The sequence below is a fragment of the Delphinapterus leucas genome, chromosome 2, assembly GCF_059928025.1.
Source record: "Delphinapterus leucas isolate spDelLeu-1000000601 "Yukka" chromosome 2, BTC_Dleu_Yukka2, whole genome shotgun sequence".
Lineage (NCBI taxonomy): Eukaryota > Metazoa > Chordata > Mammalia > Artiodactyla > Monodontidae > Delphinapterus > Delphinapterus leucas.
This window is the reverse complement of record NC_143130.1, coordinates 20,136,157-20,163,177: the sequence shown is the minus strand read 5'-3', so window position 1 is coordinate 20,163,177 and position 27,021 is coordinate 20,136,157. Positions and strand designations below refer to the sequence as shown.

General features: G+C 45.0%; 1 protein-coding gene across 2 annotated transcripts; it reads left to right on the top strand.

Moving 5' to 3' along the window:
• On the top strand, positions 1-21,354 carry PROSER2 (proline and serine rich 2). 2 transcript variants are annotated; one of them, XM_022580299.3, is made up of 3 exons: positions 1-692; positions 17,045-17,297; positions 18,942-21,354. In XM_022580299.3, the coding sequence occupies exons 1-3, from the start codon at positions 555-557 to the stop codon at positions 19,913-19,915; spliced, it is 1,365 nt and encodes a 454-aa protein (XP_022436007.2). In that variant the 5' UTR covers positions 1-554; the 3' UTR covers positions 19,916-21,354. The 2 variants fall into 2 exon arrangements, with proteins under 2 accessions (XP_022436007.2, XP_022436006.2); XM_022580298.2 differs by lacking the exon at positions 1-692 and having other exon boundaries at positions 15,521-17,297.
• Positions 21,355-27,021: the final 5,667 nt, after the last annotated feature.

The window sequence follows — 27,021 nt, the reverse complement described above, 5'->3', positions numbered from 1 at the left end:
GAAGGGTGGGGGAGGGATGGATTGGGAGCTTGGGGTTAGCAGATGGCAACTATTATATATAGGAGGGATAAACAACAAGGTCCTACTGTACAGCATGGGGAAATATTGATATATTCAATATCCTGTGATAAACCATAATGGAAATGAATATAAAATGAAATATATATGTATGTATAACTGAATCACTTTGCTTGTACAGCAGAACTTAACACAACATTGTAAATCAAGTGTACTTCAATAAAAAATAAAATAAAAATAATTCTTACGTCTTCATAATGGAGAAGGAGATAAAGGAGAAATGGAAATGAGCATCACCAAACAAGTTGACTTCGGGGGTCCTGATCACCTTAGTCCTAACGGTCGAGGCTGTGGACCAGCCGACTGTATCTCGTGATGCCTGTTCGTCCTGGGGGAATGAGGCCTTTGCTGTCTGAGCTCACTAACCCTTGTCACCTTGTGCTTACTCCGCCAGAGGTGACCCACTACTTGGGCATGGGACACCGGCCCCTTCCCCACTTCCTGTGATTGAGCCAGCGGCCGGGGTTACTGTGGGGATGCCTGTCCATCACCAGAAGTCAGACTCTTGGGAGATGGACCCTGACTTGTTGCCCGGCTGCAGGCTCAGTGGCCTGAGCAGAGGGGGCAGTCTGGAGAGTCGGGCCAGCAGCTCTCGTTCCAGAAGTCTCACTCGGGTGAGTCCCTGTTTCTCCGGTGCTCTGTGTGCTTGAATGTTGGCTGATTTTGCCCCCCTATCAGGAGTATCTTACAACATCCTTTTGGGGTAACTAGCTTGGCGTCTTGGAATACTCGCTCTCTGAAGCGGCATTTCAGTGTGAATCGTATTGAGTTTTGCACAAAATCCAGAGCAGTGATAACTTGGCTGCTAAGACCCAGAGCACGCTGTGCCTGAAGGTGGCCACCAGCCCAGGCCAGGGCGCCTGCCTTTCAGGTCCAATGTCTGGAAGAAGGGAAACACCTCACAGGATAACATCAAATTCACTTTAAAACAGATGTTTAAGTCCTTTACAAATACAAATGCTTTCCTATCCCTTTCTCTCGGCATTCAGACCTTTACGTAAGTGTCAACAAGCTTTGGGAACTTTCACAAAAAGTCTGTAAAGTTAAGAGAAGATCTTTTGGCCCTCCCCACCCCTCAGGGTATTCACCTTTCAGGATGGAGACCTTCATATTCATAGACGGAAGGACAGGAGAGAGTCCACCTTGGATCTCAATTAAAAATGGTCCATTGTTCATCTCAGCCCATCTTCAATGGGAGCACAAATTTTCTAAAGATACACCAATCCCTAAAATTAACCCCAGCTATGCTGAACATAAGAAAGAAGTGTACAGAGGGCAGTTAATAGTAACAATAGAATTTTATAGGCTCCTACTTGCATATTTTCTTTTTTTCAATCACCATGGTAAGTATGTAATAAATATTATTTGATTCGCCAAAGGAAAAATATATTACAAATTACTCTCTGAATATCTGAGAATCTATAAATCCTTAAGAACAGAGAATTTGGGACTAATTTTTTAATTTAAAAACTGTATTTAAAGAATATGTTAAAAGAATAGGTAGAAAGACATACAGATTATTACTCCAGTCGTTAGTGGAGTCTGTTCTCCAAAGCACAGTTAGGAAGGAGCTCTGCTCTGATGTAGAGGGTATTTCTAAAACATGGCGTGGATAACTTAGGAACCATAGTCTAAAGGGCTGCCCTGTGTGTGTGGGGCGGGAATAAAGTCGAGAATGGTCGTCAGATGACCTCGGTCTCTGAGGAAATGGGTATAGTGCGTTATGAGTCAGTGCTCGAATTATTTGCTTGCCTTTCACTTTCATTTTCTTATTGAACTTGAGGCAAATCTCTTAACATCCTTTGTACCATGGCCTCTTTTGATAGAAAGCTGAAGCAATACCTGTTCTCTGTCTCTTCCTGGGAGAGTCCATAACCCCAGGTGTGTCACGTGCACTGAATTTTGGGCAGGAAAGTCGCTACTTTTCTGTCTCCACTGTAGTCATATAGGGTCCGTTCTTCACATGCACCAACTCATACCCACCCTCACCACATCCTCTGTGGTGGGTCAAACTCATACTCCAAAGACAGAAAGGACTTGATTGATCTCTGCAAACCCGTCCATGGAGGACTGCCTTCCGTCTGTTCTATGTAGGTGATTTATCCCTTTGCTCAAATACTGAAGCACTGTTCTCGGAGGTGAGGACAGAGGCAGAGCTTGCAGTCTGGTGGCTGTGGTTCACCCTCACAGAGTTGGCTGCAGATTTGCTTCCCAGGCAGCAGACTCTGAGATGGACAACGTTACAGCACAGGAGGCTTATTAGGGCTGTTCCTGGGCTCAACATCTGGAAGGAAGAGGAAGCAGGGTTTGGGCAGAGAGAGAAGCTGGGCTGTGAGGCAGACCCAACAGAGGCCTTAGCTGTTCCTCAGGAGGCCCTGGCGCTGCTGGGCCGAGAGTGGAGCCTGGATACCCACTCTGCCATCAGCCCTGGGATGAGGACATCCCTGGAGGGAGGCACGACCTTGACAAGACAGTTCCTTTCAGTTGGAGACAGTCCCCAAAGGGGACTGACAGCTGAGGGCCGCCTGCCAGCAGCATTCCCAACAGATGGGGGCAGGTCCTTCATCCCCAGGGTGACCTGGGGGGTGCATCACACTCCCTACCACGAAGGTGTAGGAGAAAAGGAACAGAGCCTTTTAGAGGGACCGAAGGCACCAGAACAGCTATAAGATGTCTGAACTAGAAGAAGCAAGACTGTGAAATGAATTCGGGGAGTTTACAAGAGACCACCGTATAAATACAGCTCTTCACAGAGTGTCTGTCTAGGCAGGTGGGGTGTCCATTCCATCACCTGGCAGATTTGGAGAATATGCATCATTTTGACTCTTTGTCAGGATGTCAGACCCAGGAATTCATCTTCAGAGGCAAAAGCTCTTCTTTGAAAGGAGGTCTACTAAGTTTCAGCTCCGGAGTCACAAGGAGAAATGGTTTATTATAAAACTTTTTATCACGGACGTATTTTTTGGTAAGATATGAGAATTATCTTTAGGTTCAAAGACAGAAAAGACTATAAATGTCTGACATTTGTAAATTTCAGGAGGTCAAGATGGGCGAGGTGGGCACAGCGTTATGCCTGTGAGCCGCCTGTGCTAGAAGGGCTTCGTGAGCCTTAGTGCTGCGCTAAGCGGGTTCCACAGTGGAGTCGAGTACAGATCAGAAGGACGCTCCCCAAGATGTTTATAATTTCCCTTAAGTCCTCCCAGAAATCCATATGCATTTTTCAAGTTGCTTTATTTAGTGATACTAATCAGTATCCTGACAATTGGCTCAGGAGAGTAATAAACACAGGATACTGGAGACATGCCCGGTTCAAATTCAGATGTGCCTCCCTCTGGAACCTGGGAAAAGTAACTAAATTTGGGGAGGGTCTTTATGTTTTTATTCTAAATCCTCAGTCTTTTTATGACTTGTCTCTAAAGAACGACAGTCAACTGTAGTAGTTTCCCTACTCCCTGTTCTTTATTCCCTGACCTCATAAAAGGTTTGTCAGTAACAGTGTTTTTAGGCCTCCAGATTGTATGGGATTAAATGCATCCCTTGGAGGGCTCTTTACATAAAAGATAGTTCCAATTTATAGAAGTGTGTATTTCTTTTAAGCAACGGTTATTTTTAAAAAGAAGATAAAACATTAATGCCTAAAGTTCAATGAGAGTATTGTAAAGTTTTTAAACACTAGTTGAAGTGTGGCCTGGAAGATGACAGATCTTTGCTTTTTAGAAACCTTTCTCCTGAGGCAGTACAAGTTAAAAATTAAAATAGCTGCTTAGGTAGGATTGTTGTGGCTATCCACATGGCCACCGTCATGACCCAGGCTGTTCTAGGAGGATGAAGTATGTGAACTTTTTATCGCTCAAGAGGCTAGTTGTGGTTGTGTACATGTATTGTTTTTCTTGTAAGGAATTCTTCCTCTGAACATTTTCTAGCAAAATGTATAGCTAGAACTAGAATAAACTGGCCAGGACTTCCCTGGTGGTGCAGTGGTTAAGAATCCGCCTGCCAATGTAGGGGACACGGGTTCGATCCCTGGTCCGGGAAGATCCACATGCTGCAGAGCAACTAAGCCTGTGCGCCGCAACTACTGAGCCTGGGCTCTAGAGCCCGTGAGCCACACCTACTGAGCCCACACACCACAACTACTGAGCCCACATGCCGCAACTACTGAGCCTGCGTGCCTAGAGCCCGTGCTCCGCCACAAGAGACGCCACCGCAATAAGAAGCTGCGACGAAGAGTAGCCCCCGCTCACCGCAACTAGAGAAAGCCCACACGCAGCAATGAAGACCCAACACAGCCATAAATAAATAAATAAATAAATAAATTTTTTTAAAAAGAGCAAACTGGCCAAATCCTTGTATACTTGACTAAGAGGGTCTCTTTTTCCTTTGAACTGTAAGAAGGACACCTTCAGTACAGTACAGTTGGTAGTGTAGTTCTGAAACTTACCACCTCGAGAGGTGATGGGGATTCAAAATGAAAGGTTCAGGAAGGATTTAGAGACATTCATAAATGATAGCTCTTTAAGGGGACAAAGGAAGCTTTGGGTATAAGGTGACATATTCTTAAGCTCTTAAGGCCAATATCTCAGACACACATCTCATCAAACATCCGGAGTGCACTTCCAGGGACCAGTACTGCCTCATGCCAGGATCCTTAGGTTCTTCTTATGCACATGGTCTGAAGCCTGCTCTGCCCGGCAGGCACCCTGAAGCTTCCTCCAGAAAAGAATATGATTTAACTAGCTGAAAAGAGGGGATGCTCTTAATACCCTTAGGAATTAAGGAATTTCATAATGTGTGTGCCACTTTGAAGGTGGATTGGAAACAGCCCAAGTCCCCAAGCATACTTCCTATTCATTTTTGTCTCTAACTTGGGCAAAACCAATGATCCAAATTCATTGTTTTTGGAGATTTGATATTCAGTGAACTGTCTTGAAACCCTGCCTGGTCCCTCAGCAGACAAATCTTATAACCCTCAAGTCACATAATAAGCCTGTGATCAGACAGCGGTCGTCAGCTCCTGATCACCCCTTCCTTCTCCAAAGCCTCTGAGGTCGTTTGGCCTCACCCGTTGGTTGTGGAAGAAGAAGGTAAAGCAAGCGGGGGCAAAGCTGTCTCCATGGCTGGCTCCGCCTGAAGTCTAAGCAGGACACTAGGAATCTGACATGCTTGTCGCCAGACAGTTTCAAGGAGAAGACACAGAACAGAGGCGTGGGAAGGAGAAGCAGACTGGTCAGTAGTAACCACATTGTCCTTTCAGCTCTGGCTCCTTCCCCAGATTGAACCCAAAACTTCCTGGACAGAGCAGCTATTTTAAAACAAAGCTAAACTGCTTTGAGGAGAGTTCAATTCAGTAAACATGCAGTAAATGCCTCCCACATACCAGACTGGATAGGTGATGGAATAAAACTCGGTTTTAATCTTTTCGGGAACTCACAGTTTAGTGACACGACCGCCACGTGGAACTCTGGGACGTGTGACAAGCTTATGTGGGGTCTCACGCACGACGCCACGCGCTTAAGGCATTTCCCTCTCAGTCGGGACCGCTTTATGACGTTGCCAGTTCAGGGAAGTTTAAGGCGGCCAGGGAGCCCAGCGTTGTCCTTCAAAGCCATGATTCTTTCCACCTGTAATCAAAACTGCTTGCATATCTCATCCCCCGCGGGCTTGTCTGTGTCTCTTTCCGGCCACAAGTAGAGGTTTACGTTAACCATAGTGAAAAATTACAACAGGGACTAGTTAGAAATAACCCTAATTAAGCCCTTGTAATGAAACCATGGGAAAGGCCACATGCACTTATGGTCTTTCTTATGAGGTTGCCAAAGTAAAGCGTGGCATTCACAGGGGGGTCGGAAGCACAGAAGACACTGATTCCTCTTTTCTTCTCACTGCCCCTACGTTGTGTTTCAGCTCATGGGGGGTGTCTCTCATCACCTTGGGTTTTTAAGTCAATAAAGCCTTGCTCAAGTGTCAGGGAGATCATTTCGGTGTTTGTAGAAAGAGAATGTGACCATCAACTCACATTCTGCCTGAACAAATACCCAAGGCCGCCTACCTGGGAGAGTTGGGGGTTAAGACATCTTGACTCATCTCAAGAAATTATTTTAGCCATCATAATCTTTCTTAAATTTTCTTTCTGGGCTTCCCTGGTGGCACAGTGGTTGAGAATCCGCCTGCCAATGCAGGGGACACGGGTTCGAGCCCTGGTCTGGGAAGATCCCACATGTCACAGAGCAACTAAGCCCATGCACCACAACTACTGAGCCTGTGCTCTAGAGCCGTGAGCCACAACTACTGAGCCCACGAGCCACAACTACTGAGCCTGCATGCTGCAACTACTGAAGCCCGTGTGCCTGGAGCCCATGCTCCACAACAAGAAAGGCCACCACAATGAGAAGCCCGTGCACTGCAATGAAGAGTAGCCCCTGCTTGCCACAATTAGAGAAAGCCCGTGAGCAGCAATGAAGACGTAACACAGCCAAAAATAAATAAATAAAATAAATTTATTAAAAAAATTTTTTTTTCCTTCTTTCTTTCTTTTTTTTTTCGTTGAAGATACAGATAAGTTCTGCTGGTTCTTTTTTTTTTTTCCTCCTTCACAAGGAGTTACCACTGTTGTCTTAATCTGCTGTCAAATCCAATTTCTTTGTTTAAAAGAAAAGCAAAACAAAAGGAAAAAAAGCCTAAGAACTGAATTAATTCAGTGGCTTTTTTAGGTGGGGGTTATTTTAGTATGAGTGTTTTAAGCCTTCTTGACTTTTTTGTTCAGCCAAACAAACAAAGGTTTTTTTCCTCTCTGCCATTTGCCTAAAAACAAATCTCCTGTCACACATTTGTACTCCCATAGGTATGTCTAGGATCACTGACTTTTATCATTGCTGGTCGCATTTGTTATAAGAGTTGGTCATCCAGCCAGGACCATGTTCCTCTCAGAGCTCCACCGGGACTAGAGGGACAATTTTGCTGTCATCTTTGCAGCAGAGGATAGATGGCACCAGTCTGGGACTCTGTCCTCCTCCTCATGGGAGACCTGTTCAGTGTGCATTCCAGTTACGGCAGTAGATTTGGCGTTTTGAATTTTCTGGTTTGAATACATTAGAAATTATTTCTTCACCATCATAATACATAGATTAGGGTAAAAATGTATGTACTCCCAAGTTCTTGAAGCAAAACAGTGTTTCCCTGAGAGGCTTGTAGACATCACCTGCAGTCAGCATGGTAGGTGGGGTAGTACAGGTGAGGGATGGTTCTCTAGACCGTTCTTTTAGCATCAGGAGATTTGTAGCCTTAAAGAACTTCCCTTTATTCCACATCCCAAATTGGCGCATTAAAAACTTCATTGATAGAAAGGAATTTAAAAAATTTTTTTCTGCTGTCAGCCTACTACCTTCCAAATAATAGGGACAAATGTTTGTTCTCTTCCATTCACCCCGTTCCAAGAAAGCTGCTATGTTTTCTTATCCTCATTTCCTCTCTGCTTAGTTCTTTGGGAACTGAGTTAGTAATTCTCTCATCCAATAGCGCCAGTGATCAAGCAGGGGCCACCCCGGCCACGGTGCCAGCTCTCTTCCCTCCTCACATGGGGCCACTGGGCCACTGCCTTGCTTTTTTTTCTTAAATGTATTGTAACAGCTTTATTGAGATGTAATTCACATACCCTGTGGCTCACCCATTACAGTATGCCCTTCAGTGGTTTTTAGTAGATTCACAGAGATGTGCAACCATCATCACAACCAAATTTAGAATATCTTTATCACCCAAAAGAAACCCGTGCCCACTAGCAGTCACTCCCCGCTTCCCTCCAACTGCCCTAGGCCCTGGGCAACCTCTCATCTGCTTCCTGGCTCCATAGATGTGCCTGTGCTCGCTGCCTTGCCCTTCAGGCTCTGCCTCTTCCCCGAGGCCCACGTCTTCCTCTTTAACGTCCCTGCCTGAGAGAGGCAGCAGCAGCATCTCCTGGGAATAGAGGTGTAGACAGAACTCTCTCAGCCAAGGGCCACGTGCCCCTTTTCTGGCCCTGAATTCCTGGCTCACCAGCCCTTGGCACTGCAGCTTTTCTCTGTTTCTGCTTCCTTTCCTCTCCTAGGTACAGGCAGAGTCCAGGTTCGTTTGGAGGGCAGCTTATTGTTTGGGGAATTAGGCAACAGAGTCCACGGCGTGGTTAGCCCTGCCCCTTAGGTCAAGACTCAAGGCCAGGCTGATCACGAACAAGTCACCCAGCCTGTCCTCCAGCCTCTAACGCTTGAGAGATAACTTGGATAGTTGACGATGCAAGAATCTGAGTCTGCCAGGACCTGGGGCTCTGATCGCTGACCAGCCTGGTTAAAACTGATTTATGGGGATGTCCCTGGTGGAGCAGTGGTTAAGAATCCGTCAGCCAATGCAGGGGACACGGGTTCAAGCCCTTGTCTGGGAAGATCCCTCATGCCGCGGAGCAACTAAGCCTGTGCACCACAACTACTGAGCCTGCGGTCTAGAGCCTGCGTGCCACAGCTACTGAAGCCCGCGGGCCTAGAGCCCGTGCTCCACGACAAGAGGGGCCACTGCAGTGAGAAGCCCGCGCACCGCAACGAAGAGTAGAAGCCCCCGCTCGCCGCAACTAGAGAAAGCCCACGCACAGCAATGAAGACCCAATGCAGCCCAAAATAAATAAATAAATTTATAAAAAGAAAGGGAAATAAGTAGAACAGAACAGAAAGCAAGCAGAGAACTGGTTCTGGCCTTGGCTGCTCTACAAAATAGTTGTGCGACCCTTGGAAAGTCATTACATTGCCTCTGCACCTGGTTTTCACACCTTCAGGTGAGGGAGCTGGACTGACTGATCTCCGCGTTGCATCTGTCAGCCCGTGAGTCCTGTAGTTTGTCACACAACATAAAATGGTTGAATAGGAGCTTCCCTTTCTAAGCTTATTTTCCAAATGAAATATTATGTTGGGACTCCTTGCTTTGATTGGACGTGCGGGGTTTATATATCCCATTCTCACTTTTGCCGCTCACTTAATTGGGAAATGGGAGTGTGTCTTAAGCTGACGGCGTGTTACAGGTCAGTTGCCTATTTAATTCTACTGTCTGTCTAACCAAAGAGAAATCATTATACCCAGCCAAAGTATCAATAGATTATCTAAAATCTTGGGAATAACCCTATTGAAACACTGAGTTGGGAAGGTCAAAGTAGGAGGAAAAGGGTAGAGAGCATTAATTTATTTCCCCAAGACGTTTAATTCAACAAATAGTTGGGGCTAAGACTTTTTTGGTTCCGGTTGTTACCATTACCACGTCACCCTAACAACATCCATGGTGGTTGTAATTATTAACTAGAGGGATCTTTGTCATGCTAAGAGCCCTACTCATTTTAGACTTGCAGGGTTTTTTGTCGTGGTGGTGGCTGAATCACCAAGCTGAACTTCTCTGCATGGAGAGAAGAAAAATGCGAAATGTCTTAGGGTGACTCTGGGAGGAGCAGGGTTGGTGTGGTGTGTGCTGAATGATGGGCGTGGGGTAATCTAGCAAGACTCAGGCTAGATTAAGAGGAAAGAGGAGGCAGGATGCTCTGTGCCACCTGCCAACCCGCAATAAGTCTAGAAAAATCACGAAACGAGTAGCATCGCTGAATTTTTTATGGAAGTTTCGTGTGCTGGTGGCCAGAGGGCCAAGACAGACCTACATGGTGAGGAGGCAGCTGACACTACGGTTACAGTGACTGCATCCTGGACACGAGACAAACTCTCAGCTCTGTGCAGAGTTCACAGATGCCTCAGACATGGCTCTTTCCTCTACATATAAAGTCCAGCAAAGGTGAAATGCATGGGTGATGAACAACTACAGTAAAAAATAGAATTTTATACGAAGAGTCGATTGTTCCTGTTAAATAACCCTCAACTTATCTGCTTCTCTCTGTTCCCATCACCATGGCTCTACCTTAGGTGACTTTTAACTTTTGTCTAAATTGTTTCCGTATTCAGTTGTCCACACTGTTTCCTATTTTCCACACTATTGCCAATGTGATCTCTCCAAAATACGTATCTAACTACCCCTGGTCCCTTTTTGTTGAACTCTCGCCCACTTCTTTCAGATTATTGACAATCATTTCACCGCCAGAGTTTTTCCGTATCGGAACCCCTGCCCCAAAAGTGTGAATTGACACCCATACTATGTTTCCCTAACTCGCCATAGTCACCTTGTCATAGCCACTTTGTCTACTTTCTTGTCTGAAGCCCTCATTAGATGAACTAAACCAGACAGCAAGAACATTATTTACACCCTCCTATATACATTGCCTGATGCTTACTAGATGCTCAAATATTTGAATGCATGATTCAATGGGTGCTGTGGGGGTAGGCTGGAGGTGTGGTGACATTTAAATTGGACCAGGAAGGACAGGTGAGATGTGGCTGTACAGTCATGGGCATTGCTGACAGAGAAACAGGTCTAGGAAATAGCAAGTGATTTGATTTGATTATAGGGCAAGAATTAGCAAACCCGACTCTGTGGACTAAATGTGGCCCCCCGCCTGTTTTTGTAAATAAAGTTTTATTGTAACAAAGCTAATAAGCTCATTCATTTACATATCACCTGTAACTTTCACACTGCGTTGACAGAGTTGAATAGTTGCCACCATTAAGAATGCAAAGCCCCAAATATTTACTATCTGGCCCTTTACAGAAAAAGTTTACCAGCCCTGCTATAGAGTATAAAGGGGAGAGGAGTAAGAGTGACATTTAAAAGGTAAGTAGGGTGGCCCCCGCTCGCCGCAACTAGAGAAAGCCTGTGCGCAGCAACGAGGACCCAACACAGCCAAAAGTAAGTAAATAAATAAATAAATTTAAAAGGTAGGTAGGGCCAGATCCTGGAGTTCTCAGAATTAAGTGTAAACCCATTAGTCATATATCCTGTAGACACGAAGGACTTACAAGATTTTAACCCTGGTTCTTTTGTTAAAACCTATTCCTCTCTTCTTTGGTTCAGTGCTCAATAAAAAGTATTAAATAAGGAACGCCTGGTGCCCATTTTCCCCTGTAGTATCCTGCTACTCTTCTAATGTGCCTTCACATGGATCCTCTTATTAGAGGGAAAAATTGAAGTTCTTAAGGGCTACACAACTGCTAGATATGTAAACTGATAAACTTACAGAGATCTAGTTAATACAAAACTGTTACAATTTGAACTGGAGACAATTTTTCCTTAAAATCACTCTGTTCCCCCCCACCCAATCTCAAAAGAAGTGGAACAGAAAGATATGCCATGAACTAAAATCTAAGGGCACACTGTTTCCTAAGTTCAAACTTAAAAAAGGAAATCCATACAAAATCTGATTATAATGAAAGGAAAATTATAATCTGTCTTGTGGATATATATGCAAAAATTCTAAACAAAATGTTAGCAAATCAGATTCAGTGTTGTATAAAAAGGCTAATAACATCACAACCAAGTTGGACTTATTCCAAGAATGTAAGGTTGGTTTAATAGTTGAAAATCAATCACCATACTTCAGTACATTAACAGAATAAATGAGAAAATTGTGACAACTACAATTGTCTCCAGGCATTGCCAAATGCCCCAGGGAGGGTAAAATCATCCCCAGCTGAGAACCACTGCAATAAATGAAGAAAAAGCCTTTGACAGAGTTCAAAACCCATTCATTATTTTAAAGACAAACACACTTAGCAAACTAGGAATAGAAGACAGCTTTCTTAATCTGATGAAGATCATCTTTTAAAAACCTACAGCAAACACTGTACTTAATGGTGGAATATTGAAAGCTTTCTCCCCAACATTGGGAACAAGATGAAGATGCCACTTCTGTTCAGCTAACTGGAGGACCCTGGTGGTACGATAAGGCAGAATGAAGAAAATGAAAGGCATGAGGAATGGAAAGGAGGAAATAAAAACCTCTCATTTATAGACACCACTGTTTATGTAGAAAACTGAAAAGCACCTACAGATAAACTGTTAGTACTGTGCAGCAAATTTGTTAAATTTGCTTATTTCAAGGTCAGTATATCTTGTATTTCTATAGACCAGAAACATTTAGAAAATGTTCACAGTGATGCCATTTCTAATAGCATCACAAAACATCAAATACCTAAGAGGAGAGATAACAAAATCTGTAAAATCTCTACACTGGAAATTACAAGATATTATTGAGAGAAAATAAAGAACTGGATCAAAGCATATCAAACGTTAGTTCATCAGTATTACCCAGAGGGTCTGTTGAAAGAGACTGAAGGCCCAACCCCTTAAAGTTTCTGATTCAGTAGATCTGAGATGGGGCCCAAGAATTTGTATTTCTAACAAGTTCGCGGGTGCTGCTGCCACTGCTGGGTGAAGAACCACACTTTAAGAGCCACTAATCTAAATAAGTATACCATATGGATAGAAAAAATATTGTGAGACATCAGTTCTACTCAATTTGAAGAACTTCCATGAAGTCCAATCAAAATCCCAGCATGGGTGTGTGTGTGTATTTATGTGTATATGGAAACTGACCAGCTGATACTGGATATAAAAAGGGCCAGCACAGACTTAAAGAACAGCAAAACAGGAGGGCTTCAAACTCGGGACACACTATAATGTTATAATTAAAACAGTGTTTTATCATTGTACAAACAGACAAGTAGACAAATGAACAGAAAAGAGAATCTAGAAACAGATGGACTCATGACCTGTCACCTGATTTACAACCAAGGGGACCTGCAGTGGGGAAACGATAGTCTTTTTTTTTTATTTGGCTGCATTGGGTCTTCGTTGCTGCGCACGGGCTTTTCTCTAGTTGCGGCGAGCAGGGGCTACTCTTTGTTGCAGTGCGCGGGCTTCTCATTGTGGTGGCTTCTCTTGTTGTGGAGCATGGGCTCTAGGCGCGTGGGCTTCAGTAGTTGTGGCACATGGGCTCAGTAGTTGTGCTTCGTGGGCTCTAGAGTGCAGGCTCAGTAGTTGTGGTGCACAGGCTTAGCTGCCCTGAGGCATGTGGGATCTTCCTGGACCAGGGCTCGAACCTGTCTCCCCTGCATTGACAGGCAGATTCTTAACCACTGTGCCACCAGGGAAGTCCCGAAACAATAGTCTTTTCAAGCAGTTTTGCTGGAACAGTTGGGTATCAGTGTAGGAAACAGCAAATTGTGACCTCACACCATACACAAAAGTTCATTCCGATGAATTGCAGCACAAATATGGAAGTTTAAAAACAACCATGCTTTTAGAATAAATAAAAGCAGGTGAACATCTTCATGACCATGGAGTAGGTAGTGGTGTCTTAAATAGGACACAAAAAGCTCTAAAGAAAAGACTGATACATTGTACTACACTAAAATTAAGGACTAGTCACCAGAAGACCCCCATTAACAGAGAGAAAAAGCAAGCCGCTGGGTAGGAAAAAATATTTGCAATAAAAACACCCACAAAGGATTTGTATCAAGTATGCATAAAAGAACTCCTACAAATTATTTCTTTAAAGATAACTTGATAGAAAAATAGGCAAAAGACTTGAACAGGCACTTCATAAGAGGATCTCCAAACAGCCAGTTAAGTATTATGAGGAAAAAAATCTCAACACTGCTGTCTTCTTGGGAATGCACTGAATATCAGAAGGAGATGCTACCACATGCAGGGCCATGCACCAACCAGTGTGTGTTGGTCCAGCCGCTTGGGAGAACTGTTAGGCTATGTCTACCAAAGCAGACACGTATCTTATGACCCAGCAGTTGTATATAGGTATGTATTGCTTCTCTCCCCAGCAATATTCTGTTATTCCTATTTACTGAACCCATGCCGTGGACAGTCCCCTTTTCCTGAGTGGACTTCCTTCAGGATTCAGCTAACATGGCCAAGCTAGTTTGAGAAATTTGCATGTGTTCTTGTGCTAATCATCCCCCAAACAAGTATATACTGTGCCTGAAACTAAAGAAAAGTCTCTAAACCTCTGGACACTGCAGGCTCTGTGATGGGCCTGGATAGGTGGGCATTTGAAGACCTCTCAGATCACGGTATGAAGTGCATTATTCTATACCACATGGACCAACTCATAGTCACCTTTGCTTCCACTATATTTTTTCCTGTTGTTTTATCAAAATTTAGTTTCTTCGTTGAGACTCAAATACTTTTATAAGGTTTATAAAAAGCATTAGTCTTACTTGAACCCCTCCTCCCATTTCCGACTCACTGGAGGCAACGACTTTTAACTCATTCCTGTTTGTTATTTACCTTCATTTTCCCCCACTATTGACATTTTATCCTTTCAGTACTTTTTGTATTTGTGGATGTATGAAGTATGCATATATTGATATTTAAATCAAGGCAACTCTTGCTTATCTGCATTTTTTTTCACTTAACATTATATTCTTTTGAAAACACCATTTAAAATGGCTGTATAATATTCCATCTGTGAATGTGCCCTGATTTGTTCAACCATACCTTTATTGTTGGACATTTTAGGTGGTTTCTCATTTTCTTGCTACCATAAATACTGATATAATTAGTATACCTGTGGGTGTGGGGGCGTGTGTTGCTATAGAGGAATTGACTCACAGATACATGCTTTGTCTCATAACTTTAGTTTTTCCTGTGGTTGATAATTGCTTTGGTTTTATTTGCTTTCTTTGTTCATGTTCTGTGTGGCCCCATGGCTTGCTCTGAACTAGGTTGGTTGTTCACTGCACAGCTGACATCCTGGGGACAGCACTGTTTTCCTGGGGTTCCCTCCACTTTCTCTCATTCTCTCCTATATTCTGGCTCCCAGGTTTTTCTTCTTGGCTCCTCCCTTGTCTAGGGGAACAGCCCTACCTCCACCCCACTGCAGTAGCTTCCTGAGAAAGGCACGCATGGGAGATCTGCTGGTTAGACCTTGTGTGTCTTAAAAACACCATTATTGGGACTTCCCTTGTGGTGCAGTGGTTAAGAATCCACCTGCCAATAATGCAGGGGACACAAGTTCAAGCCCTGGTCCAGGAAGATCCCAATGCCGCAGAGCAACTGAGCCCATGCACCACAACTACTGAAGCCCACACGCCTAGAGCCCGTGCTCTGCAACAAGAGAAACCACCGTTAATGAGAAGACCGCACACTGCGACGAAGAGTAGGCCCCGCTCGCCACAACTAGAGAAAGCAGCAATGAGGACCCAACGCAGAGAAAAATTAATTAATTAATTAATTAATTGAAGAAAACCCCACCATTATTCTACTCTAACTTTAACTTGATTATGTACGAATTCTAGTCCTGAATTCATCTGGAATTTTAAAGGAATCACAACATTGTCTTCTGGCTTCCAAAGCTGCTGCTGAGAAGTCTGTTGCTGTTCTGACTCCTGATGTTTTGTTATGTGACCCGTTTTCCACTCTGGGAAGCTTTTAGTATCTTGCCTCGTCTCCCATGGCTGAAATTTCAATGGATGGGCCTTGCCATAGGTCTGTTTTATTCCTGTTCATCAGGTTATTCTCACGACCCTTTGATCTGGAAACTCACATCCTTCTGTTTAAGGACATTTCCTTGAATAATTTTACTTGTTTACTTTGATCATTTCTTCCCCTCTATTTGTCCTCATTCCTCTTTCTGGAACACATTATTCAGATGTTGGCCCTCCCACTCGTATTCTCTAGTTTTCTGTTTAAAAAAATTTTTTTGACTTTTTGTTGTACTTTTCCGGTTTCTCTACTTTATCTCTAGGCTTGTATTTCATTTTTTTTCTGTCATAGTTTTAATTTCTAAGAGCTCTTTTCTGTCTTCTAGTTTTTAAAAATAGCATCAGATTGTTGTTTATGGTTTCAGCCTCTCCTCTGATCCCTCTGAGGATGTTCATGATCATCTTTTTGGAATTTTCACCACTCTGCATAGTTTGTTTCTTGCAAGTTGCCTTTTTTTCCTTCTTATCTTGTTTTGATGTGTCTTTCATGTTAGAGGTTTTTCTCAGCTGCCTGGTGATCATTAGCTGTATGAACACACTTAAGAGCAGAATGTTAAGAAACTGATTAAGAATTCTGTGCTGGGGTTTGTTGACGGTGATTTCACTGGTAGAGTGATCTTGCTGAGCTGTTTCCCTGGGGAGCCCAAGGTGTCCACCTCTTAGCTCTTGGACCATTCACTTCCTCAGAGAAGACCCTTCCAATCCTCTGTCCAGAGGGTCAGTTTGATTCCCTGACTCCCAGTTTTCAGAACGGTTCTTTACCATGAACTTGGCTTGATGCCCCCCGGCTTTACCTTCTTTAAGAATAAACATCTAGTTTTCTGCCTGGGTGACCTGATTGCTTCTGAAAGAGACTCTCGTCCAGTTCTGCTCTTTTCAATGTCATCTTAGGCAGACTTCCAGAACTGCCCAGCACCTCCCCGACGCTGTGCTGAGCCTTGTGAGGGCTCTCCATGCCACCGCAGGTTGATTCCGGCCCCACCCCCAGCTGCTGACTAAGATTCACCTTTCTTGGATTCTCTGAGTCAGTCACCACCTGTCCTTCTGCTGTCTGCCTTCCCTCATGTTGTTGCTATCACCTCATTTCCTATGATATTTGTTTTTGTGATGTGTATCTTTAAAAACAGATAAAGCCCATTTTTGTTTTAGTGAGGTTTCTGGAGGGAGAGGAGATAAATATATGAGTTCACTCCACTGTCTTTAACTAAAGATCCCCCCATTGCTATTACGGGGAAACCAAGCACATCTGTTAGCAGTAAGTTGAAAAGACCTCCTCCAAGGAGGTACTGAAGAATTGCTTTCTTGTCATTGACTCATGAGGAACAAAAGTGTCTAAGATCCGTAATCTGCTACACCTTTTGGACAAACTTCTTTCTCATGCAAGTCGAATGGTGAGGGACACACAGGCAGAGGTGCGCCAGCAGGGTTGCCTGGATGGTGCACTCTCCCCAGACGGGAAATTGGAGGATGCCATGAATTCCACCCCAGGCTCTGTATTGATCCCTACATTGTTGTGGGGTGTTTTCCCTTCAGCGAAACCACTGTTGCTTTCATTCCTCATGTCCAAACCTTTTGTACAGGATGATGAGAGCCTGAAGTACCTCACACATGAGGAAAAGGACGTCCTCCTGTTTTTTGAAGAGACGATTGATTCCCTGGAAGACGACTTTGAGGAACAGGTGCTGTGTGATGGTGATGCTCAGTGCCACTCTCCACGGTCTCTGGAAGAGAGCACTTCTGGTCCCTCCGAGCCAGAGGACGCAGTGGACTTAGTGCAGCTGGGCCCTGGAGCCGGGGAACCCGAGAGCCTTCAGGATGTGACGGAGGCAGCAGGTGAGGACCAGAGAACAGGTCCCCCACCTCTGACGTGGCTTGTCGTGTGGTACAAGACACAGAGGCCCTCCTTTCTGTCGTGTTCTCTGTGTCTCCAGCCAGTATAGTAGTTCTTGGGGCTGATCAGATTTTTGTAGGGTAGAAGCATCCTCTTGGTAGTCTGATTGTCCAACTAAATAGGTGCTTTCATGGTATATTAGGATGAAAACACATGGAAGGGAAATTGAAAAAAGAAAACTGGAAATGGCGTCAGGAAACAATCCCATTCTACAAAGAAAATATACAAAGGACTTGTACTTTAGCCTTTGAGGTTCAATCTCAATTCTTGTGCAAGGTTATACCCCTATTCCAAGGTGGGAGTGTTTGAACTGAAAAGTCAGCTGGTTCAGGAAAACAAAAATGATCAGAACAGAAATTCAGCTCAGCATCTGCTTTGTAAAGTTTGCTTGATTCAGGGTGGCATCAGAGGAGAGGTATGCTTTTTGCCCCTTGAGTTCTGTGATAGAACCAGAGGGACATGGACAAGGAGAAAACGTTCTTCCAATTTTTTTTTTTCCTGGTTGGAAAAGATATTGGAAATGTGGACAAGGGGATAAGGATTGGAAAAGATGAGGGAAAAATAGGATGGAAAATATCTTTGCTCTGTTGACTACAAAATACTTCCATTTGTCACAAGCCTGTAGAAATATATCCCCACCCCTTTATTTTTTGTAAGCAAGGCTGTGTATTACACAGAATTTCATGTACTATTGGTTATATGTTCCAAATATGGGGCTGAGTTTGCAGCCATCTCTTCAAAGAAGAGACTTAATATGAACTTCCCCTTTTTATCACTTCTTCTTTGAAGTTTAGTTCCTAAAATTAATTTGAACCACTGATCCCTTAAAAATGTCAGATCATATAATTGTGCCAAGGAAAACATTTCTTTGAAAGTAAGCCACTTGCCCATCAGTTCTCTAACATGATGTTTTCTTAACAACTTTAAGTGCCCACTCTGTGGCAGGCATTGTGTGAGATTCTGAGGATACAAAGATAAATATAATACATAGCTCCCAATTTTGCAGCAGACACGGGTGTATAAACACTAGTGCAGAAAAGTGTTAGGTGATCTGTGATCACATATGTTAGGATATAGTAAAGAATCATAGGCTGGTGTATTAAACTGTACTGGAGGCTGTCAGGAAACATTTCTGTTTCAAGAGGAAAGTGACACATCCAATTATCTTTCATCTAGAGAGACCTGAGGGAGGGGTTGGTGGGTACCACAAACTTCCCAGCCTCCATTTCCCCTCTGTAAAATCCCCCATAAGGTAAGCTGTTGTTTCCTCCTGTTACATGTCTCAGGATGATGGCTCCTTAGAAACTTGCATTTACCATATGCTTCCCAGGTACTGACTGTTTCTGGCTTGCACATCTTTCACCACTGCTAATTCATTCTTTCTCGTCAGGTGATTATGAGAATCATATACTATGTTCTCTTTCGCTAGTCCAGGGAATAGGGTAGAGGGAGTTTAGCTTACAAGAGGTACTGTTGAAATTGGTATTGAATCCCTTTGAGACCTTTGTAAATTCAGTGAAAAGGAAACGTGATGCATTTATTTCTGCATATGGTGGTAGCTTATGAGGATCCTTGCTACTTTTCAGGGGCTGGTGCTGTTGGAAAGGAAGACACTCCTGTCCTCAGGAAAGAGGATGCTGAGAAGTCCCCCCCTCCAGACCCCCCAGGTCCCGAGGCCCTGCCCCTGCCGCCTCCCAGCCCTGTCCCCGCAGCAGCCCCGGCCCACCCCGGGAGAGAGCCCCCTCCTACTCCAGCAGAGCACCCCAAACTGGCCCGCTCGGTCCCCACTCCGCTCGTCATCGCCCAGAAGATGTCTGAGAAGCTGGCAGGGAACGAAGGGCTCTCGCCCACATCCCCGTCCAAAGAGGGCAGGCCTGCAGGATGGAGGACGCTGACTTCCGTGGCCCCTCGACACGGAGACCACTCGCTGTGGCACAGGCACGCCGCACAGCCGGCGCCCAAGATCCACCGCTTCCCGAGCAACATCAGCGTGACCAACAGCGCGGGGAAGGACTTCAATAAGACAATCTCCAAGGCCGCGGTCAACGTGCAGGAGCGCAAAGCCCAGGTCCTGGCCAACATCAATGGGGTCTCCTTCCTCTCCATGGGGGAGACGGAGGACCGGGCCCAGAGGAGCGAGCCCACCGAGCAGAGGAGAAGCATCTCCCCGGAGCAGAGCCAGCCGGGCCCGGCCCGGGAGGCTGTTCCCGCGCGGGCAGGGGCGCACGGCGGCCAGCAGTCCAGAGGCGTGCAGACGGAACAGCCCCTGCCGATGGCCAACGGCTTCCAGAGCCTCCACGACATCCTCAAGAGCCATCCCGGGCCCTTTGTCTCTACAGGGAAGACGGTCACCTTCCGTCCAGACCCGGCCCTCCCCAGCAAACTTGCACCCCGGCAGCCGGACTGCGGCCAGGACGCCAGGAAGCGGTCGGGCTCGCTCCCCCGGGCTGTGGGGTTCAGACCCCAGGGCATCACTGTCCAGTTCTCGGGCCGGGGCTCCACGGAGGAGGCCCGTCGGGAGGCCCTGCGGAAGCTCGGCCTCCTGAAGGAGAACTTGTGACGGAGAGTGGGCGGCGCTGGGGGAGTTAGGGTGACCAGGTACGTGTGGCCGATCATGGATGTGTGCATGCGCACAGCACAGTAGCAAAGCCCGGACTGCGGAACCCCGTGGAGGACCAGCGATGGGGGCCCGGGAGTCAGCCGACTGTCTGCCCCGCTCTGGCCCGCATCCGAGCTGGGACATCCTTCCGAACGAGAGCATCCCGCACCACATCTTCCCGTTTCCAAGAGCTCGGAGAATAACCTTGAACACCTACAGGTTTCAATGATTTGTAAATGCCATATGTTTTTTGGATCTAGGAGGAGGGGGATTGGGTCTGAATTTTCTGTTATTGAGTCTCTAATCTAACCTTTTATCCGAAGTGCATGACATGAAAGCCAGTTTAGATCTCTCATACTCGTTTCTCTAAGAAAGGGACCGTCCCCTCCTTTCCAAGAAAATAAAGAAGTGCTTGTTCAATTTTCATAGTGTCTTAAAATACTGTTTTGGTTTTTTGTTTGTTTTTGAAAGGTGAAAGACAGTATGTTAGCCTAAATATGCCTTTGTTTCTTGGTCTAATTTGGTTTGCCCAGATTTTTTTTAATTGAAAATTGAAGCCTTTACAGTATGATTTACTGTAACGTTGAGTTATGGAAGTGGAATGGAAAGGTTGGGTTTGGAAAAGGTGGTAGTTTTAAGAAAGTAAGTCTCATCAGACTACAGAGTCTGTGTTACTGGGAGATATATATATGAGTGTGTACTGCGTATATACATGTACATAATATGTGTTTATAGGTACATATATGTTATATACAGATATAGATGATGTGCACACACACATTCATTATTACATATATATATAAACTTCTTAAAACCCTATTACATAACTACAGGATGCAAGCACTTCCTATTCTTTTGATACACAAGCCATCTCAGTATTGAGATAATGACATAGAAATTGTTACTTCCTAATAAGGAAGTCTTTTAAGGACACATCTCCATAACTTTTCGTTAAACCAAAGTGCTTTTTCCTCAACGTGTTCTGTTCCCAATTAAATAGTCCGAATAAGCTTCCAACTAAGCAAGAGAGTTCCTTTGTTAGTGAAGTATGCTTTTAAAGATGTCATTTATCACCTAATTTTAATTTATCACCTAATTTTAGTTTTGCATGTTCCAAGGTGGCTGGTAAACAGAAGGAAACAAAAGATTCTTAACATCCCCCATGTTCTGTGAGCAAGATCTCAGGATTAATTTAAAAGGGAAAAAACAGCTAACTAAGTTACACAGCATGAAAAGAACTGGTTTTGTCCCAGACAATGTCTTACATGCTGAGTTGTAGCCACAAGCATTATTATCAAAACTATTTCAGGCTGGAGTCTAAAACCTCTTAAAATAGACCCGGAAGGACCACACTTGAAAGTCACACCCTTTTATTGTATGTCTCAGCCACTGTCACAGAATCTGTTTCTTTTCTGTTGAGTATTATTTAAACTCAAACTTCTAAATGTGCTGTGAAGGACGTTTTTCATAGTATTAATTTGCCTTGTAAGTTACATAAAATGATTGTAATGTTTTCCTTAGAACGACAGTATTTAGTGTCTCGCCCAGGCCTTGTCCTCCTGAAATAATCTCATAGATTCTTGATGGTCTTCATTTAAATGGGTGCTTTGATTTTACAGCTTCTTAAAAATAGTCTTTACTTTACTCCTGTTTATGTTGGATTTGTTTAAAGGATTCTTGAGCCCTGTTATTTCCTTTTTATATAGCGAGATGCCATGTTACAGTGTTTAAAAATAGAGGATCTTGATATGGCTAACATTTTAAATATCCCTTGTATTTGAGGATTCTTTCTTTTTTTCTTATCCTATGACTTCGTTGTGATTAAGGTGAACTTGACTATATGTTAGTATATTTGTTCTCATAATGGCATTTTTGAAAAATAAATTTAGAGATCTATCTTAAGTATAAGCAACTTTGTTTTTGCATTTTATACTTATTCTCAGGTATTTTCTTTTAAATTTTCTTTTATATCCTTTCCTTCTGTTTATTCATAATCTTTTCTACCTACTTATTCATAATTATACTGACTGTTACTCTGGCCATTTCTTGTGCCCAAAACCCTAGTAATTAAAGCCATATATTTTGTACAAGGTTCAAATTATAGCTGCTAATGAACTAACCTATTTTTGTATGTATCACCTTAACAAAAAAAATTCATTTTCTGAGGGGCATTTGTTTCCTTGCAATAACTCTGTGATAGGACGTTCTTAAAGGGTCATCTTCAAGGGAATCTTAAGGACCATATTTCAAAGCAAACTTGTAACGAAAAGGAAAGATGAATCTTAAGTGCTCAGTTTGTTTTTTTTTTTTTCAAGTGATGCTTGTAAATCAGTCCATTTTAGTCTCCATTAAGATAAAGATGAAACTCTTTACCTTAATACTTAAAATCAGGAAAAAAAATTCTCCTCTGCTTTTAGGCAGGTATGTTCAAATGGCCAAACCACAGTCTCATCTGCAAAGGGTAATGCCCTGCAGTTACCAGGGTAACAGAGTCTGGTCCAGTGCCCTCCTCCTACTCTATTTGGCTAGCGTGCGTGCTTATCTTCACAAAATTGGTAGAAATGTTGATCTTTGCTTTTCTCTCCCCAGGGTCATTCTCCTCTTATAAGGCTTGTGGGGGAGAAAAGGCAGAGGTGCAGGTGTCCCTCCAGCGTCTCTGAGTCTCTCAAGAGTCTCTCAAGACGCAGAGGGCTCCCCCAGAGCTGCGTTCTTGCTCTCTTCCCCCCACCCCCGACTTCAACAATACAGGATTCTTTACTCAGAGTTCCTGATGGGTAGCTCCCAGGGTGGGCTCCCCATCTGAAACAAGTTTTTGCGAAGAGCTTCATGGAGTTGATAAGTCAGGCCTTATGGAACCCTGAGGATTGATTGACCTTTTTATTTGTAAAAAAAAAAAAAAAAATCAGAACTGTATTCTCTGAAATAATGCCATTTGCAGCAACATGGATGGACTTAGAGATTATGATACTAAGTGAAGTAAGTCAGACAAAGACATATACCATATGATATCACTTAGATGTGGAATCTGAAATATGAAACAAATGAATTCATCTATGAAATAGAAACAGACTCACAGAGAACAGATTTGTGGTTGCCCAGGGGGAGGTGGGGTAGGGGAGGGATGGATTGGGAGTTTGCAATTAGCAGATGCAAACTAGTATATACGGAATGGATAAACACCAAGATCCTACTGTACAGCACAGGGAACTATATTCAATATCCTGTAATAAACCATAATGGAAAAGAAAAATACAAAGAATGGTATTCTTTTTTTACTGAATTCCCACAGTCTGGCTGTGAGGAACTTGACCTTTCAGGGGATTTGATGGTTATGTTTTTTATGCAGATGATCTAAGAAATCAGTTCTTTCTGTTTATTCAAGAGGAATGAAGAGAGAAAAACAAGATAAATATGAAAACAATTTACTCTTATCAAGAAACTTTTTCTGAAACGTTTGTCACCAAGTCAACACGTCCTCTGAAGGAGCAAAGGTAGTTTTTCAGTGTTTTCTTCCCCTCCACCTGTGATCCAGGAGGAAGGGGAGGCGCGTGGGGAATGCTCACCTGTGAGAGGTTTGTGTTTTCATTGAAATGACAAGTCACCAAACAGGTTTTGTTTCTTCTCTTCACAACAAGGCTCTTTTTCCCTGCTTCAAAGTATGGGGAACAAGTTCCCATATCCTTTCCTAATCTACTCGCTGGAAAGGCCCTGCTTTCAATATCTGAGAAAAGAGAAGGCAGGGCTGTCAGCTGCCGAGGCCTGGGAAAGTCGGAGCCCTGCTTGGACCCTGCCAGGGAAAGCCCCGTGCCTCCTGCTCGCTGACCACGTCCTCTCCGGCGCCTGCTGGCCCTCCCCGGCCAGAAGCACCCTCTTCTCTAGAAGAAAAAAAATGCTGTTGGGGAACAAATCCACCTGTTTGCATGAGAAAAGGCTGGGCGACAGGATGATGGCCAAAGGGCACCTCCCATCCCGCTCTTTTCAGCATAAAAACCTTTGAGAGTGATGGTTGCAGTCCTTCTAAAATGTCTGTTGACTCAAAAAAATATAATAAAACTCTTTCCTACACATTCCAAATTCGTAAGACTTCAGAAACGCCAGTCACTGCCGTCACCAGCAGGCTCCCTCTCCCTCCTGCTTATTGTCCTAGTGGGGACACGGATGACCCCCGGAGCCCAGTGAGGCTGCCCCACCAGGTACAAACCTGGCTCTTAATGATGTACTTCAGCCTCGCGTCTTATCCTCTAAACTGCGTGAGCGTACTATTCAACAACAAGGTAAGAGAGGGGTAACGTGGTGGTTTCCAGAAACAACCTGCAGAGCCTGAACGCCAGACAAACCCAGTATTCTCTGACCTGGGTGGGGAGAACCATAAGTCGCCCTAAGGAGCGGGGGGTGCCCAGGGAGTCCTGCGATCCTGGGATGCCCTCTGCCTCCTGATTCCGTGGCAACCCCCTGGATCTGTCTGCCATAGGCCCCCACCAGCCCTCCTGCTTTGGGGGGCACACTAGGGTCTAGGAAGCCACCCTGTCTCCTGGTTGAGTTCAGGGTAGGCGTTGCTGATTCTCACTGCTTCTTCAGGATCCTCGAGGCCAGCTCTTTCCCCAGCTGAGCAGGACTTCTGAAGTTCAGGGAACGTTTTGTAAACCCATCCTCGTTTTGAGGAGCCCCCGGGTTTACTTTCTGGGTGCGGGAGCCCCTAGCTTGGTGGCTTAGGCTCAGGATTCTGTGATGCCCCCCCACCCACGTCTGCCCCACTGCCCGCCCCCAGTAAAGGCGGCCACTGCGATGGCCCGACCAGGGCCAGAGGTAAGAATTCACATTTGGAAGCTGAGGTTAATGGAACTTAGTCATTGATAAACAGGTCACATTTCATAAACTTCAACCTCCGAGTATTTGTGCGTGAAGCAGAGCTGCCAAGGGCAGTAGTAACCTAAGTTCTGGAAATGCCTTTAAGAGGTGGGGCTGAGTCAACAGGGACTCCGTGTGTCCAGGGAGCTGGCAGCTCTGAGCACGTGTGTGCCCGAGGGTTTCTCAGTGGCTGGCTGGCTTCTGCCCTTGGCATACTCTGACGCTTTTGTGCGGCTAGACTCCCTTTGAGTATTGGGACATGCCTAAGAGGCCTGCCCTTGTTACTAAAGATGCTTTCGGGCCTCTGTGGCCTTTAAAGATATTACATAATTCCTCATGGAACCACATCCCTGACAAGTCGCCGTGATGGCTGTGCTACAAGGGTCTCTTCGGCTTCTAACTAGTTCTACTGTGCAACCGTTTCCTGGACCATTTATTCAGTGTCTAAGCATTTTGAATTTGGGAGAAATAACCTCTGTCTTGTGAAGACAAGTTCAAACAGCAGGAAGGTGCAGGGAGGACTGTCCACGCAGGTAACATGGTAGCAGCCGAGGTGCCTCACCTTCCCCGGGCTTGGTTTCCAAACCCAGAGCTCAGGCCACACGTGACCGTGCTCTTCCCAGCTCACGGTCCATGTGTTTGTGAAACTCTGTAAAGCTCTTTGTTTTGTCAGTGCCATCTTAATGGCCAAATGAACTGAATGAAAGTGCTTATAAATGTGAAACAAGTTACCTGAAACTCGTTTTCTTTTTTTGTGAAGCTTAGGAGGTGTCCCAAGTGGTACTGAATGTGACAGACACTGCGGGAGGTGCTAAATATCATCATTTAGTCCTTGTGACCACGGGCCCCTCTCCCCTTCACAAGGGCCTTGTGGGGGCCACAGGGGCTGCCCTAGTTGTGTGGGCTGCAAACCCCCTGCTTCTCGCACCTTCTGTGAAGCCACCCAAGCTGTGCCGGCCAACGCCGTCCACACGCCCAGCCCCCACCTTCCCTTCTCCCGAACACCGTCCTTTTTCGCTCCTTCGGCGCTTCTCCCCTCACTCCCTGGCCTGCCCTCGTGTGTCCGGCTCTCACGATGCTCATCCTGATTTGTACTCTCGTTATGTTTCAGCCCATAGGGCCGGGGCTTGTCTCTGGGGATGAGAGGAGAGATAGGTAAAGCCTGTGTTGTTTGGAAGTCAGGCTTGGTGGAAAGAGCATGCCAGTGGGCTGCGCAGGACTGGAAAGAGGAAAGTAAGGCAGGTGGCGTCCCTGGGCCTCCCGGCCTCCCTGCCAGCCGGGCAGGGGTGCCTTGAATCACCACGTGTGACCTCTGCCTTGGGGGATCAAGTTCAAAGCAGGTCCTTTGGCTGCATCCCTCCTCCTTCTCCCTCCCTCGGGACTTGGTTCTGGAGCCCAGAATTGCCAGGGGTGGTTTCCAACACCCCCGGGCGCAAGACTCCCACGCATGCGGCTGAGTGAGTTCACTGGCGAAACTGCCCATCTGCTCCCTGGCAGTCCTTTGAAGTCATGCTTGTTACTGGAAAGGCAACCAGGCTTCAGGGAAAGTCCAGGACCTGGCTCCACGGGGCTCTGGGCAGGGCGGCTGCCCACACCGGCCTTGGCCTCGCCCCCACAAGAGGCCACGAGCTCAGAGTGGGGAAGCCTCGGTGCCGCTGGGGTTGGACTATTTCACCACCGTAAATTCCCAGCCACACTGCAGTTGGGACACAGCTGCAGCGCGAACTGGTGGTCTCTCTCCAATCGTGTCATAAGTTATGACACTTCTGCCAATACTTGTAAATGGCATTCTTGAAGTTTTTGTCTACATTTTACTGGGATGTGCCTGCTTTCAGAGAATTGAGCGTCTCCTTGCCTTGGGAGGGTCTACACTTCATTTAATAATGTTGCTATTGTTTGTTTTTTGTCAATTTCTTCTAGGAATAAATCCTTTTAGTGACAGTTTGGGCCAGATTTTATAATTGCTCAATTCGATCTTTTAAACCAAAAGTTTTTCTCATCTCAATCATCCACCTCACAGAGTCTTGATTCCTAAAGACCATTGGCTGTTTCTAGAAATCAGATCCACCTTCAAAGGTATATTTTGCTCTAAGTATACCATTCAGATTCCACACTGACTCCAGCCATGTTTTACAAGGGGCAGAGACAGCTGACAGGGCTGAGTGTGTAAAACCCACAATAGAAGGGACTAGAGAGCCCGTGAGAGCGACCCTAGAAGC

What these genes read in the sequence shown, in the direction of transcription:
- PROSER2 (XM_022580298.2), top strand. Translation starts at nt 16,853, where the DNA reads ATGGTGAGGGACACACAGGCAGAGGTGCGCCAGCAGGGTTGCCTGGAT. An exon ending in GGATGTGACGGAGGCAGCAG is followed by an intron (nt 17,298 to 18,941) that starts GTGAGGACCAGA and finishes GCTACTTTTCAG; the next exon opens with GGGCTGGTGCTGTTGGAAAG.